This window comes from Toxorhynchites rutilus, chromosome 3 (assembly GCF_029784135.1).
Source record: "Toxorhynchites rutilus septentrionalis strain SRP chromosome 3, ASM2978413v1, whole genome shotgun sequence".
Lineage (NCBI taxonomy): Eukaryota > Metazoa > Arthropoda > Insecta > Diptera > Culicidae > Toxorhynchites > Toxorhynchites rutilus.
In genome coordinates, this window is record NC_073746.1 from 184072792 (window position 1) to 184092958 (window position 20167).

At 40.1% G+C, this 20167-nt stretch overlaps 2 protein-coding genes across 16 annotated transcripts in view; both read right to left on the bottom strand.

Moving 5' to 3' along the window:
* The window catches only part of LOC129779711 (peroxisomal acyl-coenzyme A oxidase 3), a 31863-nt gene extending 15408 nt beyond the window's left edge, over window positions 1–16455 (bottom strand). Inside the window, exons 1-2 of one of the 9 annotated variants that reach the window (XM_055787340.1) lie at window positions 16323–16455; window positions 15465–15658 (exon numbers count right to left, since the gene is read on the bottom strand). In XM_055787340.1, the coding sequence (XP_055643315.1) occupies window positions 15465–15628 (164 nt within the window). In that variant the 5' untranslated portion in view covers window positions 15629–15658; window positions 16323–16455. Of the gene's footprint in view, window positions 1–15464; window positions 15659–16222 lie in introns of all 9 variants that reach the window. The other 8 variants (XM_055787344.1, XM_055787342.1, XM_055787343.1 and 5 more) reach the window with 8 other exon arrangements.
* Window positions 16456–17783: 1328 nt separating this feature from the next.
* The window catches only part of LOC129779715 (choline/ethanolamine kinase), a 62489-nt gene continuing 60105 nt past the window's right edge, over window positions 17784–20167 (bottom strand). For 5 of the 7 annotated variants that reach the window (XM_055787357.1, XM_055787354.1, XM_055787353.1 and 2 more), the window contains exons 7-8: window positions 19666–19842; window positions 17785–19606 (exon numbers count right to left, since the gene is read on the bottom strand). In XM_055787357.1, coding sequence (XP_055643332.1) covers window positions 19502–19606; window positions 19666–19842 — 282 coding nt within the window. In that variant the 3' untranslated portion in view covers window positions 17785–19501. Of the gene's footprint in view, window positions 19607–19665; window positions 19843–20167 lie in introns of those variants that run through there. The other 2 variants (XM_055787352.1, XR_008743750.1) reach the window with 2 other exon arrangements.

Below are 20167 nucleotides of genomic sequence, written 5' to 3' on the forward strand. Positions count from 1 at the left end.
CTCCCATGGAACAGCATGGGGGTCACTCTACGATGACAACCGTGCCACGTTGATTTATGATCTGTGCGACAACTTCAACATGACAGTTTTAAATACTGGGGAAGCAACTAGGATAGCCAACCCTCCTGCACGGGCAAGCATGCTAGACATATCTCTCTGCTCTTCTTCATTATCCCTGGATTGCACATGGAAGGTAATCCAAGATCCCCACGGTAGTGATCACCTACCAATATTTTTTTTTTTTTTTTGACGTAGGACTACGTCTAACCGGAAGATATAGGGGGTGAAATGGAAATCTAGGCACTGAACAAGTAGGAAAAAATGCAAGATTTGGAACGCTTATAATTCGAGCATTTCTCAATAGATCGCAAATGTTTTTGCATCAATTGATAGGAAGTATATCTACGCATCTATCATAACGAATAACATTTCATTTTTCTTGAGATAAATAATTGAATAATTGTGAAAATATCAAGCATTGTCAAAATGCACTATGTGCCCATTTTTGATTGGTCCATTTTGTGCTCCTCAAATCGTACCGACCAAAACGGGCAACCAGAGCAGCAGCGAAATAGAATGAAGCACGATTGGAAAGGAAAAAGAAAAAAATGAACGAAACATTGGTCGCAGTCTCACACATGCGTAATTCTCGAGCCAGCCACTCAGCTTAAAAATCCCCGCTCCGCTGCCGTAACGATCATTCTCATTCAAACCGTACACCACATCGGTTCGCATCACAACACATCAACAAACCAACCCAAGCAGCCATGTCTGGACATGGTAAAGGAGGAAAAGTGAAGGGAAAGGCAAAATCCCGCTCGAACCGTGTTGATCTGGAGATCCCCGCAAGGGTAGCTAGGCCGAGCGCGTTAGTACCAGTGCAGCAGTCCACCTAGCCGGCATTATATAGTTTCGGCCGCCGAAGTGATCGAGTTTGCTGGCAAAGCTGCTCGCGACGATAAGAAAACCCGCATTCGGAACAGAACACATTCGGTTCGGTGGACATCAAGACAACAGGCAGCTGCAGCGAGTGGCGAGTGGCAAACGCAATCGCAAAACGGCATCAGGTAGCAGAAGAAAAAAGTTTGTTCTTTATACAAACTGCTTTGGTGGCAAATCCAGAACAAGGCGGCATCGAGGGCGTTCGAAATGGTTTTTTTCAAAACCACGAGTACTAAGTTTTCTAAATTGGAACCATTCCATAAAACAAGGCGCTTTTCACGGCCATTAAACTTTCCAAAAAAGAGTTTAGGAAATACAGTTCAATGCTTTCTAAAACATTATCCAAAATAATAATAAAACACAAATTGATTTTTTCATAATTCGTTTGCCAGGATATGATGAGTATGTGAATTTGGCAGTTGTTCTGAGCTTATTGATTTTCACCAATTCTAAATTGCAACTAGATTGAAAGTACAGTAATTTACACTTATCTCGACATTTAGCTAATTGGACGGACTAAATATGTCGTATATTTAGTTGGAAATTTTTGTAAACATAGAGTTCGGGGTCCAAATTATGACCCCACATTGAAAGTTGACACTGTACCACTTGTCATCGCAAATGTTCAATTACAGGTTAAAATTACCTCCAATCCGATACTGAGTGGTGGTAATGCGACGTGCCATTGAATGTAATTTACTGTAAAATATGTCACATACTGGATGGGAAGGACCCTTTTTAGTCTGCATGTGAATCCAACGAGCGAACAAATCGTAATGAATGTATTTTTTTTGCCATCGCTCCATTTTAACGCTCATTCGTTCGTCTCGTTGGACTCGCCCCTCTGGCTGAGTCTGCCGATTTGTCTCTATCCTGTGAGTGTGTACCGCTAGAGTATAAAACACGCGGACCCCAAAAAAATATTTTATTTTCTTTCAAACCGTAAACCCGTGTGGTTGTACGGCATCGGCATCGTGGACGTAACAAAGGAGGACAAGTTAAGGGAAAGGCAAAGTCTCACTCGAACCGTGCAGGTCTCCAATTCCCTGTTGGTCGCATTCACTGATTGCTCCGCAAGGATAACTAGGCCGAACGGATTGATGCCGGAGCACCAATATACCTAACAGCGATTATAGAGTTTCGGCCGTCGGAGTGCTCGAGTTGGCTTGCAAAACTGCTCACGACAATCAGAAAACCCGCATCAAGAACAGAGCAGCTTCGGTTCGGCGCTCATCAAGGCAACAATTAGTTTCAGTGAGTGGCAAAGTGCTTCTCCGGCACGTCGCATTAAATGTAATTTACTGAACAACATGTCACAAGCTGGATGGGAAGAAATTTTCCAACTGTGAAAGCTGTGGCGAGTGGCAAACGCAATAGCTAAACAGGAAGGTTTAACCGAACAAGATGGGAATATCGAGTGATAACAAAAACACAACACCAAAGGTTCTTTTCAGAACCATCAACATATTCATAAAGAGTAAACAGTAAACTAATCCATTTTTCAGGTAGATAGGTAGGTATTCACGTAGGAGAAGAAAATAAAACAATATATTTAAAATATATATTTAACAAAAGCTGTCCCCTTTGTATAGTCCTACGTCACTCCGGTTATGTCCCCGACATTACCCATCCGTCTTTTTTTATTAAATCGTTTATTTTTACAGGCTCAGTTACATAAGTTTAAAGGAGCCAAACTCCTGACTGTATTGTTACAAGTATATATAAACATTTTTCCTTAATTCTAATGTTAATGGTGTAGAAAACCGATTACTCGCGGTCTACTCGAGTTTAGAAGGGTGACATATTTTCTTCAGGAAAAGGAAGGGATAAAAGGATATGTTGACAATGTTCACTCTCACATTCACACTCACATTCATTACACTCAATTCTAAAGCCTATCTTATATCTAAAATGTTTTTACAGTTCACCTTATTCTATTGTTAATAAGAAGGGATTTGATTTCTCGCGAAGAAAAAGGAAAAGGAGAATATAAGGATATAAGGATAATCAGACACGAAGATCGATAACTTTTAGGAAGACATATATTTGGGACATGTAATCAAGGTCTAAACCAGCCAACACATCTCTCACCGGCACATTGGGCTGCCTTCCTCTAGCCCGAAGAGAGTTTTCTAAATTCGATCTGGCAACAAGATACTCCTCGCAAGACCAAACAACGTGTTCGACGTCGTGGTAACCTTGGCCGCAGGCACAGATATTGCTGTCGGCAAGATCAAAACGAAAGAGTAGCGCGTTTAACGAACAGTGATTGGACATGAGTCGGGAGAAGGTGCGAATAAAGTCCCGACTCAAGTCCAGACTTTTGAACCATGGTTTGAGGCTAACCTTAGGGATAATTGAGTGGAGCCACCGGCCCAATTCATCTTCGTTCCATTTGCGTTGCCAGTTAACGATGGTATTTTTACGAACTAAAGAATAAAATTCATTGAAGGCGATTTGACGCTGATAAATTTCGCCTTCAATTGCACCTACCTTTGCTAATGAGTCAGCCCTCTCATTACCCGGAATTGAGCAATGTGAAGGGACCCAGACAAAGGTAATGACATAACAGCGTCTGGATAAAGCACTCAAAATTTCTCGTATTCTCTCAAGGAAGTACGGCGAGTGCTTTTCCGGCCTCACTGAACGGATAGCTTCGACAGAGCTAAGACTATCTGTTACAATGTAATAGTGTTCAACAGGTCGTGAGGCGACGCTGTCCAGCGCCCAGTGTATTGCTGCCAATTCAGCAATATACACTGAGCAAGGATACTGAAGACTGTGTGAGGTGCTAAAAAAATTGTTGAACACTCCAAATCCTGTGGACTCATTCATAGAGGACCCATCAGTAAAGTACATATTATCACAATTGACACGCCCATACTTTGCTTCGAAAATCGTAGGAACGATCCCCGATCGATGATAATCTGGAATTCCATGGATATCCTGCTTCATGGACAGATCAAAATGTACAGAGGAATTGATGTAGTCAGGAAAACAAACACGGTTGGGAATATACGAAGAAGGATCAACCTGCATGGAGACGAATTCATGATATGAGCTCATGAATCCAGAATGAAAATTTAGCTCGATCAGCTGCTCAAAATTTCCGATCACCAATGGGTTCATAACCTTACACCGGATGAGGAACCGAAGAGATAATAAATTGAAGCGATCTTTTAGTGGGAGTAGGCCTGCCAAAACCTCGAGACTCATGGTATGCGTTGAGGGCATACATCCCAACGCAATACGGAGACAAAGATACTGAATTCGCTCGAGTTTAATGAGGTGTGTTTTGGCAGCTGATTGAAAACAGAAACTGCCATACTCCATCACTGAGAGAATAGTTGTTCGATACAACATTATAAGATCTTCGGGATGGGCTCCCCACCAGGTGCCGGTAATTGTACGGAGAAAGTTTATTCTTTGTTGACATTTTTTACTCAGATACCTAATATGGGCCCCCCAAGTACATTTGGAGTCGAACCATACCCCAAGATACTTGAATGACATAGCATGAGTGATCGGTTTACCCAAAAGTTGAAGCTTTGGTTTTGCTGGTCTATGCTTCCTAGAAAAAACCACCATCTCTGTTTTCTCCGTGGAGAATTCGATCCCTAGCCCAATGGCCCAGGTTGAAAAATTGTTCAAGGTATCTTGTAAGGGTTCTTGCAGGTCGGATTCGTTTGATCCTACGACAGACACCACTCCATCATCTGCAAGTTGTCTTAGGCTGCAATTTTGTGTAAGGCAATTGTCGATGTCGCTTACATAGAAGTTGTACAAAAGGGGGCTTAAACATGAGCCCTGGGGGAGGCCCATGTAAGAGAACCGACTTACTGCCGAATCTCCGTGAGAAAAGTTCAAATGTTTCTCACAAAGCAAGTTATATAACATATTATTCAATAGAGGCGGCAGACCCCGAAAGTGTAATTTGTCTGACAAAACCTCTATTGAAACAGAATCAAAGGCCCCCTTTATGTCCAAGAATACTGAAGCCATTTGTTTTTTTCCGGCGTAAGCCATTTGAATTTCTGAAGAAAGCAACGCAAGACAATCATTCGTCCCCTTGCCCCTGCGGAACCCATATTGTGTATCTGAGAGTAAGCCATTCGTTTCAACCCAACGATCAAGGCGAAACAAGATCATTTTCTCCAACAATTTCCGTATACAAGACAGCATTGCTATTGGGCGGTACGAATTGAAGTCGGACGCGGGTTTTCCGGGTTTTTTAATAGCTATAACTCGTACTTGTCTCCAATCATCTGGAACAATATTATGCTCCATAAACCGATTGAATAAATTCAACAAGCGATGTTTCGCCACATCAGGGAGGTTTTTCAGCAAGTTGAACTTAATTCTATCCGATCCCGGCGCAGAATTGTTACATGAAAGGAGAGCAAGAGAGAATTCTACCATCGAAAACTCGGAATCAAGATCGCACCTATCTTGTGAAATATCTCGAACAATTTTTTGTACAGGAACGGAATCGGGACAAACCTTCCGTGCAAAATTTAAAATCCATCGATGTGAATATTCCTCGCTTTCATTCGTTGAAGAGCGATTTCTCATGTTTCGAGCCACTTTCCATAATTTTTTCATTGACGTTTCTCGTGACAGACCTCCCACGAAATTTCGCCAATAAGCACGTTTTTTCCCTTTGATCAAGTTTTTAAATTGATTTTCAAGGGATAAATACGTTTGAAAATTCTTAATGGTTCCACTTTTCCGAAAAGCTTTAAATGCATTCGATTTATCCTGATAAAGCTTGGAACATTGGCTATCCCACCATGGATTGGGAGGCCTTCGACGAATAGTGGAACCTGGGATGGGTTTCGTTTGAGCGCGAACCGCGCTGTCATAGATCAAACGAGAAAGGAAGTTATACTCCTCCAATGGAGGTAAACCATCTTTGGAATTGATGGCTAGAGCAATCGCGTCCGCATATTTTTTCCAGTCAATGTGTCTTGTGAGGTCATATGCCATGTTTATAGATTCAGAAGAATTCGACCCAATGGTGATGGAAATTTCGATTGGCAAGTGATCACTACCGTTGGGATCCTGGATTACATTCCACTTGCAATCTAACGATAGTGAATTCGAGCAAAGCGAGAGGTCAAGAGCACTTGGGTTAGCAGGAGGTTTAGGTACACGTGTTGTTTCCCCAGTGTTCAAAACGGTCATATTGAAGCTGTTACAAAGGTCATATATCAACGATGAACGATTGTCGTCGTACTGTTCCCCCCAGGCAGTTCCGTGAGAGTTGAAGTCTCCCAAGATCAATCGTGGCTCAGGAAGGAGTGAGCACATGTCAACAAGTTGCTTGCGGCTAACCGCAGATCTCGGAGGCCAATACAGGCTGACTATACAAAGGTCTTTGCCTCTGATGTTTGCATGACAGGCAACAGCTTCGATCCCTCCAATAGGTGGAAGGTCAATTCTAAAAAAAGAGTGACACTTATTGATCCCCAATAGTACCCCTCCGTATCTGTCATCGCGGTCCAAGCGTATTATATTAAAATCGTGGAAAGAGAGATCATTTTGAGAAGAGAGCCAGGTTTCGGACAGTGCAAAAACATCACAATTGACTTTATGAATTAGAAATTTGAATGTATCCAATTTAGGGGTAAGACTACGACAATTCCACTGTAAAACAGTGATATCTCCGACCTCTCTATTTAAATTAGACATCAAGAGAGATAATCATTGCAAGGAGGGGCCATGTTTGCATCAATTGTTGCAAAATTGTCTTTAATACTGGAAGCATTGAGATGACAATGGTTCTGATGGAGTCGGAAACATTAAAACACTTGAAGATTTGATCCAAAAGGTCAGACAACTTTATAAATCCCGATTGGGAAGTTGAGCTGGACGGAAAAATAGGGACAGTTGGGGTTTTTGATGTCCCCTCGAGTGCTGGGTCGTTCGAAGATGAACTATTCCCACGGAAACCAGGGGGAACCTGATTTTGCTTGTCCGCTGCACTCGATTTTTTAGGCAAGCTAACAGGGGGTATCACCGGAGGGACTTGTCCTTGAACTTTGGGAGTGGTCACATTTTTGCGCCGGGGATTCCCTTTGGAAATAACCGTTGTGCCCCCGCTAGCTGTGTCCGCTTCTATTTCGTCAACTGGCAACGTAGCGAAAACATTATGTGTGTTGATTGGTTGTTGCTCTTGAGCCAGTGGAGAAGCGCCCTTCAAAATTTCCGCAAAAGTGCGCTTCGAGCGTTCCTTCAAAGAGCGCTTCTGTTTATCCCAGCGACTCTTGTAAGTTTCACAAGCTGAGAGCTCATGTGGGGATCCCCCGCAATATGGACATTTATGCTCAGTCGCACTGCAGGATTTCCCCTCATGTTGCTCTCCGCAAGTGGCACAGCGCTCCTTGTTGGCGCAATAATCTGCTGTATGACCAACTGACTTGCATTTGTTGCAAGTCATGGGCTTTGGCACGAAGAGTCGCACTGGAAGCCTTAATTTATCCACCATAACGTAGTCAGGGAGGGCGGAACCAGCAAAAGTTACTCGAAACGAGTCGGACGGCGTGAATTTTTTTTCTTCCCCATTCTGGGAAACTTTTCCTAGTTGCTGGCAGTCCAAAATTTTAATTTGCTTCAAAGGGAGCTGTTTAAATCTGCCATCTCCCTCTTTTATTATTTCGCTCGTCAGACCCGTTTCTGTAATCACCCCCGCAATTTCTACGTTATGGCAGGGCACATATACGCGATATTCTATTACAAAACGATTGTCGACAACAATATCGTTAGCGTGCTTCCGATTAGCCACGACAACACGCAGTTTGTTTGGTCTAGCCTTTCTAATTTCGACCACGGAGGAATAATATCTTGCTAGATCTTTAGAAATTTGAATGACATTTAGAGATTTTCCTTTTGGTTTGGGCCGGAAGAAAACAACCCATGGGCCAGATCCAGGTGAATCTTCTGGATAGACCTTGACACGAGGAGAGGAAACAACTGAGGGGGACGAGGTCGATTGTTGAGCGGGATCAGGAACAGTAGGGCTGGGAGGCAAGTTCGGGAGTTGATCGGAAGCGGGAGCAGGAGATTGAGGGGGTGAAGAGGAAAGGTTTGCAAATTTTCTTGAGGGGGGCTTGTTTAGGTGACTTAACTCTCCCTCTAAAGAGACATCCGAGGGGGGAACGCGTTTAAGCGACTTTCCAGCTCCCGTAGATATGAAGGGGTAGACAGTGGATTCAATCTCCATGTCAACGGTTCCTTCTTCATCTGCCATTTAAAGTGGCAGATGTACACTTTTTAGTTAATTTTTCAATTTTTTGTTTGTTTTTTCTTTCTAAACCTAATAAACTTAACCTAATAAAATTATTGATACTTATAATGCACACCACACCAATGCGGATAATCTCCAACGCGTATCAATCCTTCGGTGCAGCTGAACCGGTGTATCGCACCACAGCACGATAATGGTGTCGATGACGAGAGGCGATAAATTCACCAGCACACAGCACACAGCGCCCGCGCTGCAGGCCTTCTTCCTCCTGCTTGTTGTGTCCGCTTCAATGCAATCCAGCTACAATCTAGGGAATCCCGTTATTGCGCACAATCACTTGACCAGTCACGAGAATAACGGTATCACTTCAACGATACACGATCACGAAATATATGCGTCCGGCGGCTTCGAACTTAGGAAGACGAATGGTACCAATAATTTTATCGATCGCCAATGAATCAAAATCTAGTGAGTCAGTCGATATTGCGTATGACCTCACGAAGAATATTGACTGGAGAAAATTTGCAGAATTAATATCTGAAGCAATCATTTCGATGCATGAACTTCCTCCCCTTGAAGAGTATAATTTTATATCAAGTTTGATTTACGATAGCGCACTTCAAGCTCAAAAGAAACGTGTACCGGCTACCACTTTCCGACGTCGTCCTCCATCACTTTGGTGGGACAAGGAGTGTTCAAAGGTCTACCTTGAAAAATCATCCGCTTTCAAAAAATTCAGGAAAACTGGATCAGTGGAATGGTTTCGAAAGTACCAAGCTCTAGAAGCCAAACTAAAAGGTCTGATTAAAGCAAAAAAGCGTGGATATTGGCGGAAATTCGTCAATGGTTTGTCAAGGGAGACCGCTATGAGTACTCTTTGGAATACGGCTAGGAGAATGCGTGACTGGAACCATACCAAAGAAAATGAGGAATACTCTGACCGTTGGATTTTCAAATTTGCAAGGAAGGTTTGTCCCGATTCTGTTCCTGCACAAAGCGTCGTACGCGATATTTCGCTCCAATGCGATTATGAGAATTTTTCGATGGTGGAATTCTCAATTGCCCTCCTCTCATGTAACAATTCAGCTCCGGGGTCGGACAAGATTAAATTCAACTTGTTGAAGAATCTTCCCGACATGGCAAAACAGCGTTTGCTGAACTTGTTCAACAAGTTTCTGGAGCTGAATATTGTCCCGCATGACTGGAGACAAGTGAGAGTGATAGCCATACGGAAACCCAACAAGCCGGCTTGCGATCACAACTCGTATAGGCCGATTGCAATGTTATCCTGTATTCGCAAATTGTTAGAGAAAATGATTCTACTTCGTTTGGACAAGTGGGTTGAAGCGAATACGCAGTTTGGCTTCCGCCGAGGTAAAGGGACGAATGATTGTCTCGCGCTGCTATCTTCTGAAATCCAAATCGCATTTGCTCGCAAAGAACAAATGACTTCCGTTTTTCTCGATATCAAAGGGGCATTTGATTCAGTTTCCATGGAAATTCTCTCAGAGAAGCTTCATAATCGTGGACTTTCACCAATTCTGAATAATTTCCTGTACAATTTACTGTCAGAAAAGCACATGTTTTTCAATCATGGCAGCTTGAAATCTTCTCGATACAGTTTTATGGGCCTACCGCAAGGCTCCTGCCTAAGCCCCCTCTTGTACAGTTTTTACGTCAATGATATGGATGATTGTCTCACTAGAGACTGCACGCTGAGACAACTTGCAGACGATGGAGTTATTTCCATCATGGGTACTAATCCCGTCGCTCTGCAAAAGTCGTTGCAAGATACCCTGAACAATCTGTTCACGTGGGCCCTCAAGCTGGGTATCGAATTCTCTACGGAGAAAACTGAAATGGTCGTTTTTTCTAGGAAGCACGAACCCGCCCAATTCCAGCTTTACCTATCCGGCAAAACGATCCAACACTCTATGTTTTTCAAATACCTGGGTGTATATTTTGATTCTAAATGTACCTGGGGGAGACACATTGCGTATTTGAAACAGAAATACCAGCAAAGAATCAATTTTCTCCAAACAATAACCGGAACATGGTGGGGCGCCCATCCAGGAGACCTCATTCAGTTGTACAAAACAACGATATTGTCAGTGTTAGAATATGGCAGTTTTTGCTTCCGATCAGCTGCCAGGATTCATATTCTCAAGCTGGAGAGGATACAATATCGTTGCTTGCGTATAGCCATGGGGTGTTTGCATTCGACACATACGATGAGTCTCGAAGTTTTGGCAGGAGTACCCCCGCTTACTCCCTAAGGTCTCGACGAGTGCATGGTTCAAGGGATTGAATGTAGGTCGTGATTTCATTCGCGTGATATCTCGGCTTATGTCCAATCACTACAACCTAAACGCGCATCTCTATCGCATTGGGCTCGCAGCAAACAATCTTTGTGATTGTGGCGATGGCTACCACGACATCGAGCATGTTGTCTGGTCGTGTATCCGGTTCCATGCTGCTCGCTCTCAGCTCTCTAGAGCACTGAGAGCACAAGGCAGAAAATCGGATATCCCCGTCCGGGATATCTTAGGTAGCCGGGATCCTGATCTTCTGCTTCATCTATACCTGTTCCTCAGAAACGCCGATGTCAACGTTTAATGATGTTTCCTTCGTTGTGTCCCCGTTTCATATCCCTCCTATCCGATCGATAAACTTTTACATAGTCGCGGCAATACATACACACACTCTTTACAGATGCACGGGCCGAAGGTTGTGCAGTCCACTGATCATTCAACAAGAGCCAAAGGTTGTACCGCTCATGACAACTCTACACGAACTGATGATTGCGCCGGCTAGTGACCATTCTATCCTGGATTCCTCGAGTCGAGAAAGACACACCACGCTAGATATGGGGTACAGACTAGGGAGCGTTGCTGATTAATGGTCAGCTGCATCCCAATAGGAAGTAGCCCGTGTCGGGCACACGTATAGAGCATCGAAGACTGCAACATACCAATTATGAGAACACTTGTAATACTAACCTCGAGCCAACCGCGAGTAATCGGTTACATATTACTAACATAGTTGTAAGACAAAAATTGTCAAAATATTGGACTCCCGGCCCCGTCAGGCTAACGCCACATGTGCCTTAATAAAAAATATATTTTGGAAAAAAAAAGAGGAACTGGCAGATTATTTTCAGTAACGATTAGATATTTGCAAATTTTCCTCGATACTGGAAGCCCACCAGTGGTTAATGCTAACTCGATAACCATCTGTTAATAGCACTTGATTGAAACATATTTGGTCACAGTGTTACATGGATAGAAAACATTCAAATAAACTCTTTCACATGAATGTATTTTTAAATTCCCAGAGGAACTGGCAGATTATTTTCCGGATCTTTCTTGATGCCGAATGGCATCCAAACGGAAAGAATTCCGCGTGTATGTGTGTGTGTGTGTGTAGCGGCTGCTTCGAGATCTTCCCGGGGAACCGTTTGTGGCATCACTATCCTCCTGATGGATTCATGTATGGCCTAAGGTGCACAAACAGGCTCTTGGTGACACCGTTCATCCGCGCTTTCATGATAAACGAAGAGCTTCATCACAACAGCGACAACATGCTCCAATCGCTGTTCAATTAGAACTGAGTGGATTTCCGAGCGGCGCTTGCTTATATACCGATTGGTGATTTCAATAGCCTGTTTTGAAAGCAATTTTAATACTATTGAAACAAGTTTTTGGATCAAAAAGTAACAAGTATAGAACGCGTAGACATTTTATCGTTCGAATGAAGTGTTTATCATTCCATTTCGTTCAGTTGTTTAGGAGCTATTAACGCTCAAAATCTCGGTCTCCGGCGTAACGCTTTCGTTTTCGAAACTTTGATTTTACACCCCAGTATAGAAATGAAAGACGTAGTCCTACGTCAAAATATCACGGGAACACCTAGTTAACTGCACAAATGTTTGTGAAATCATATTCTACCCCTTGGGTGCATTCACAAGCAAACGATTTTGTATGTAAGTTCAGCACGACAGTAAACGCATCATGTATCATGCATCAACCGCAGCCCAATCGAGACTGAAATTAAATTTCAAGAATCGCTATTAAAATTTTTTTAATAATTTGCTTTCGAAGCAGTTTGAGCTACTGAAACAAGTTTTTATGGGCAATAAGTAAAAAACCCCTCGTAGATCTTTTATCTTTCGTATCATGTTATTTTCATACCACTTCGTTCATCCGTTAGAGAGATATTAACTCTCAAAATTTGTACTCCGAACGTAACCCCTTCGTTCTCGAGACTTTGAATTTACACCCCAGTACAGAACTGAAATATGTAGTATGACGAAATAATTAACATAAAAAACCAAGAAAGATTTCATGGACTTTTCCATAGTGATTTGTTTTGTTAGATAATACCATAAGTAATAACCGGTTACCTTCATTCAAAATCATGATTTTTTTCAATATAATAGACTTGTCATGGTCAGAGAGGGGTGACACCCGGGGCGGACCGCCCGCCTTCGCCTCTCCTACACTACGCCACTGCTTAGAATAGAGATTGTTTTAATTTTTTTGGAATAAATAATCAGCAAAAAACTTTTCGCGAAATTTTCTTGCGCGCATAGTTAGCTAAATGAGTGTGTTATTAATATGCATCAACAGAATAAATGTATTCAAAATATTTTGTAGTGAGAAGTGAGTGCGTAGAATTGTCGAGGAAGTTATCGAAGGAACAGATGACATCGTGGGCAAGCGATGGTTCGAACAACGAAAGGAGTGTTTAGGAGAGCGGTGGCCAACCTGGCCGTGGTCGAGATAGCTGATAAAACCGGAGCTAACGAAGCGGAACCAGAGTTTCGGGCTGAGGTGTAAAGAAATCTACTGATCTGGCCACATGGTTTGGAATGAAAGTAGGTCTAATAGAAATAGACTTCGCTGATAGATAGGAAGAGTTAAGTGAAAGGGGGAATAACAGAATAAAAAAAAGCAAAACGAATACTCGAATACGAATACACTTGAAGAGAAAATAAGTGTTCGTTTTCTGGAATATTATTAGTGGTGAGGGGCGGCAGTAGTACAACTATTGCCAATAAATTTAGGCATAAATAGCACGGTTATACCGGGAGACAAGAGCTGATTACAAAGCGGAAATCAATATTCTAATAACTATAAACTAGATCTGGCTACTGTTTATTCGTGTCGCATAACAGGTCTGTCGAATTAGGGGTATCTTACTGTTACTGATCACGAAACGGCCAACTTAATCTGAATCTAGCTGAAGTCTCGAACTCATAGGTCCCCCGTGCAGGTCGAAAAACATACTCAAAATTTTGCTGGATTTATTAAAGCCATTATTTTATTTATTTACAATGATCCTCCTTTCAAGAGAGATTAGATCTGATACACAACTTTGTTACACCAATAAAACCGACCCATGATTGCAGACCCCTAACCCCGAGCTACACTAATTCTTGCCAAACCCACAAAGTCAAAGGGTCTTATTTCCGTATACACTTTACGGTAAAAAAGAAATGAACAGCACGCCATTGAACTACGTTCTACGAGTTAGGCCAAGGACATAGTAAACGCGGTGCGGTGTGATGCGATGCGATGCGGAGCGATTAATTGCGTGCTATGACATACTGATCGCTTTAGATATCGCGTTTCTTGATGTTTCATTCCACTCCATTCTACATGTAAACAACCCAGCACAAGGATGGCAAATATGATATCATGTCTTCATTTTGTAAACAGTTGAATTGTGAGATCGTTTTTATCTGTGAACATGGTAAATGGAAAACCCCTAACGTAACGTTTTCTTTAAATGCATTATGTGAATTAGAATAAAGTTATATAATTCATCGAACAAAACGAAAATAATAATTCAACACCTCAATCTTTATTTTCGTTCGATGAATCGTCTGGCAACCACCACTTCGCGTTTGCATCGCATTTACTATGGGCCCTATTCCAGAAAACGAGACGAGCAATTCGTCTCGTCTCGTCTCGGTTTCAGTCACTGTCGAGACGAGCAAAATATCCCATTCCAGTACACGAGTTTCATTGAAATGTTTTATTTGGTAGACTGGAGAGGCTTCAGTCAGTTTTTCTCGGTATAATCAGTGATGTCAGATGAGAAGACATGTTTTTGTTTTGAGAAAAACAACAAACAGTTTTAAAATTGATTAATCGATACTCTTTTCTCAGTGTCAAAATATTCAAAAAACATATTTTTCCTCGAGCATTTTGTTATGAATTTATATATATATATATATATATATATATATATATATATATATATATATATATATATATATATATATATATATATATATATATATATATATGTATTTCTAATAAAGTAGTTGTTTTAAATTACTCATTTTCGTTTAATATGTGAAGACCTTTTTCGTGCTGTGTTAATATATTCAAAACAGTCATTTAGTATTCCTGGATATGAGTGTGTAAGTGTAAGTGTGAGTGTGTAAATGTAAACATTGTTGTGTTGTGTTGTTTGGAAGAGGCCCATTTGAAAATCTGTAAAATCTTGCAATTACTGAGTTGAATTTGATGGTTGCAGCTCAAAACTACATTGCTTATGCAATACTAGTTAAGCCGTGGAACAATTTTTGAAGATAAAGACGGAGCAGAAGAATACCGATGCTTTCAATCAACAAGGTGAACAAAGACATCAAACAAACTAGACGATTCGACTGATTCATCGACGAGCGCGGCCAAACGGTCGTCGAGCCAGACGAGCTACTCGTCTGTTTTTAGTCGAGCTCGGCTTCTGGAATATGAAAACAAACGAGACGAGCGCTCGTCTGCTCGTCTCGCTTTCTGGAATAGGGCCCTATGTCAGGTCCGGGCGGTTTGCATTTGATTTCCACAGTCGTAAGCAAAAGGGCTTTCCCGCAAACGATCCCGCGCCCGCACCTGCATCGCATCGCATTCACTATGCCCTCGGCCTAAGTGAAGCGTCGTTTCCTCCGCGAAAACGAAACGCCGACACTTCAGATTGCGATTGGTATCGATCAGTTACAAAATTATTCTATTCTTTGTTTTTAAGAGGCTATAAACTTTGCAGTTCATTAGCCTCTAAATCACAGAACAAACTGAAGATTGTATATTGCAAAAAAAAATCCGAGAGAGAATATCGAGATTAATTGTTTACGGTTGTAAGAATCTCTCACGATTATTTGAAAATGAAGTTCTCACGGAAACATGACAGTTGATTCGTAATTTGTGTTCGATGAAAAACATTATTTAAATGGTTTTCGTTCATGTCGTATCTTATCATTTTTACATACCTATTAATAGTGTTGAAATCAGTCATTTTTCTTGTCCCTTTTTGTTCAGAAGCAGTTGCTGAGCACCGTATCGTTATCAAATGCTTACAATTGTCGACTTTGTTTTGGAAGATTGTTTTCAATATCTTTCTAGATACCAGCGAAAGTTGACTAAACCATACCATACTGATGTTAACAACAATGCCCTAATTATTCTTAATTTTGGTTTATTTTTGAATGATCCAATTAACAGACGATACAAAGACACAATTGAAAGGTCTCATCAACATCAACAGTAGAATCTCGATTAAGCGCGATCGAGTTCCATAGTGATTCTATAGGCCTTGCCAAAATTTGTCAGTGTGTGTGGTAGGCTTTCGCACTTTTGTTTTGATCATGACTTTCACATTATCTGACGACTGACAATATAGATGATAGTTTAATGATTCATGTATTGATAAAACATAGTTTTCATGCTGAAATATCTTCTTTTCTTCATGTTTTTACTATATTTTTAGTCCTTAGTTCTTTTATCAGCGATTTTCGTTACCGCGCTGAATTTCCCATTCAATACCACGGATAATCGAGATTCTACTGTATTTGTGGTTTATAATTGAGAACCTTGGTTTCAAAATAAAATATTAACAACACATATGTTTACACTTTGTTCTTCATGTTGTTAATATATAATAAGGATTTTTTTTGCATTTATATATTCAACATATTCCAACATAACAGATCTGTTAGTTGAAATTAACGTTGTATTAAGAAATCACAACCATATAGTAATTGTTCCAGTAATATTCGCACTTTAAATGTTTGACACTGAGAACCTTATAATTATTCTTCACCGATTTTTGTCAAGTAATGATGATTTACTTTAATCAGTAGCTGTTGTTTGCATTATCACACTGATATTAGCATATTATCCAGGAGAGAGAGAGTCTAATGACACAAAAACGTTCCCTACTTAAGCGGCCGATCAACACCGACTAAGCTACACACAAAAATTGTCGTTCACGTCACACTGAAGTGAACACGCACCATTTGATGTATTTGTTGCATTGATTCATTCGAATTAATGAATGAAAACTTGCTTACAATGTTGCATCATTCATTTCATTCTCAATACTCATTCATTTCAAAGCATGTGGAGGAACTATGCTTGTAGGGGAACTGTGGGTTAGAAGGACAGCGATTGATTTGAATAGTTGACAATGGAATTTTTTATTTGTACCAGCTGACCCGGCGAACTTCGTCCCCTCGTTGATATGAATTCTTTCGAACATTCCCGATTTCTTACTAAGCGAACATTACATGCTTGATACAGAAAAGTAAATTTTGATTCATAATTTTTATTTGCAAAGCGCGTTATTCCACCTGAGAATTTGTCGCCATTTTCGCTTCACACCAACGAAACACGAAGCTTAATTCCGCAAACGTGAAATTCAACTGGTTTAATAAAGATGTCATTGCAGAACATATAAGAATTTTTTTGTTTGAACTTTCCCTCAAAGCTTTTCAAATCGGACGATACCTTTCTCGGGTTTTCCACTTACCAACAAATTTGGCCTTCCATTTTTTTTTTCGTTCGGATAGGAGTGCGTCATTTCGCCTGAAAATCCATTTTCCCTTTCCAACAAAGATCAATTTGTTTAGCGCAAACATCGAATGAACTAAGAATGATGTAATTGTAGAACATATGGAAATTCATTTCAAATTCAAGAGATGAATACAACAACATAAAGGCGGCTCAAATCGGACCATTCCTTTCACGGGTTGTGCACTTACCAACAAATTTGGCCTTCCATTTTTTTTTCGTTCGGATAGGAGTGCGTCATTTCGCCTGAAAATCCATTTTCCCTTTCCAACAAAGATCAATTTGTTTAGCGCAAACATCGAATGAACTAAGAATGATGTAATTGTAGAACATATGGAAATTCATTTCAAATTCAAGAGATGAATACAACAACATAAAGGCGGCTCAAATCGGACCATTCCTTTCACGGGTTGTGCACTTACCAGACATTTGGCCTTGCATTTTCATTAATTTAGATTTAAAATATATTGAAAGGCTTTTGATTCCTCTATATTAGAGTTGAAAGCTTTCATTGAAAAAATTTATTTTGTAGAAGCACCATGATTTTCTTCAAAGCATAGCGTAAACAATAAAACCTTTTGTTGTTTCATCAAACCATTCGAATCATTCAATACTCGTAGGGGACTGTGATATTGTTTTTAAACAAGTATTTAAGAAGTTGAATGTTTTATTGACAAAAAAATCGAATAATCACCAGCGCTTTGCTTCATTAAATACGGAATTCGTTGATATTCAGGTTTTGTAAGCCAAATTCGTGACCAAAAAGAAAGATCCCCCCCCCCCTCTAGGCTGTTTCATGTTTCACCCTGCAGTATCATCACATTTTGTAGCGTTCGAAAATTACGATATTAAGTAGTAAGCTAAGTACACAATTTAGTTTCGATGGAAGTTAGAACGAATACGGCTTATGAATCGTGGTTATCGTTCGTGAAAATTTAGTATTAGCTTATTGTGAGCATATTGGGTTTATACCAATAGACATTTGTGTTTTGCCTTTCTGTTTTCCTCGTTACATTTGTTTCTCATCCCTAATAATTCAATTTCCATCTTAACAACTACATTAAGGTCGTTTTGTTGATATGTTCAGGATTTTACGTTAAGCTTCTGTTTAATTATCTATGATTGGAACAACCAGAATATACTATAAACCAAATTTACGAATGGTACACACATATATAACAATCAATACGATAAAAAAGACACCCCTTTAATTTGATTTTGGTCTACCTACAATCAGTCATTGTTGTTATATTGGTTGTTGAAAAAAGATTGTGGCGGTTTCCCAATAGATGAATTCATCTTTGACTATTGCAAAAAACAGTTCTTCTTTTTGTAACAGTCTCAGTTTAGTGTATTTCAATCGCGATCCAAGATGCTGCTCGAAACTTATTCATAGAAGGAAATGTAAAATAATTCAAATAAAATTAATATGATTACGAGAATGATAAGAACTTTTTCAACTTTTTTCTATGATTCCTCAAATTTTACGAACACGCGCTCGATCACAATCGATTCCGCAGAAACGTTGAGTAAAAGTTGGGAAATTATTCACTTTATAGTCTGAGTGTAATTTTTTAGAATCAACCGATTTTTAACCATAGAACAAAATCCTTGAACCACATTATTTCCGGCGGCGAAAGGCGAAACTATCGTGTGTCATTAGATGAGATTTGCAGTCGTGTGCTCTTTTGTTATTGAATCGGGTATAAAAAAGGAGGTAAATTCATTTTCACACTATCAATCCAACTGGTGAACTGCCCAAATATGCATAGTTGACGTAAACACCGACTCCACTCAATAATGGAAAACCATTTTTTCCTTGTTTTTGAATGAATGATCACGACTGTGAACAATTTATATTTATTATCTATTTAATAAATATTAACGGTCAAAAGTGGGTCGGAGAAGTTTTATGATTTTTGTTATCTCATTTCAACTCATTTTGGGCAGTGAATATTAACATGAAAACGTCACGAACTTTTCCCAACATCCGATATTATGTAAATTCAATTTCAAATCACACAATTCCTCCACGATATCTGATGAAGCCGTTTAATTTTTATCAAAACGATTGACACGGAGTCGAACATTTATTATGACGAGCTACGATTTTTTTTCTGTATGCTGAAATCGACAACAGTAACATTACAATCGTCGATCTTATTGGTTTCTGTTCGCCACTGGCTATAGATTATGTTTGCCACGTCTTAAAATACAATGTACATTGTACAATGAATGAAGGTATAAATCAGATCAACTGGTGGACACTGGATAAAAACGAAGCAAAACTAATCATGTTTAAACATCAAAATGGGTACTAATACTGGTAGAAATGATATTTCTATGTGACGTTTCCAATTCGCTAGAAATGTTTTCTATAAGACAGTTATTTCACCTGTTCCGATCAGACTCTGTGAAATGCTTCGTGATTCAAAAGGGTTGTGGAATTTTGGAAAACTCATTTTTCGGAGTTCGTTACTGGCGCATGTTTTGTGTTGATCGTAAATTCTGAATATATGTTTTTGGAGATCTCGTATTGATTCAGCCGACAGATTGCGTATTCCTGCGAAAAATACAAACTATAGAATCACGATAAGGTTATTAATGATTGATTAGGCTTACCCTATATCCAAACTCAATTTCCTGATACATGTTCACAATAGCCCACAAGCTCCAGAATAAATGGGATGCTAAAGTGAAGCACCGTACTTCACGTTGAACTTCCGCTACATCAGCAGCGCTTGGACAAGGCTCCTCAACACAGCTGGATTTCGTCAAATATGTTTCAATGAACTTTTCCTTGAAATTAGAAAGTGAGAGTGAGAAAAAAAGTTAATTGTGTATCATTCCGAGTAGGTACAGAGTAGGATACAGAGGATGGTCATATAACTCCAATGAAACCAACGAATAAGGTTATCAAAAATTCAACCTTAAAGGGGACCCTTCTCTGGAAAGTCAAACAATAACGGATTTTCGTGACGTGACGTTTAAATTAAAGTTGGGCATTGGGACAATTTGGTGATTAGTCAAGGTATATTTGAAGATGGATTTATTATTTTTTATGTAGGACTGCGTCTTTCATTTCTATACTGGAGTGTAAGTTCAAAGCATTACGCCAACTTGC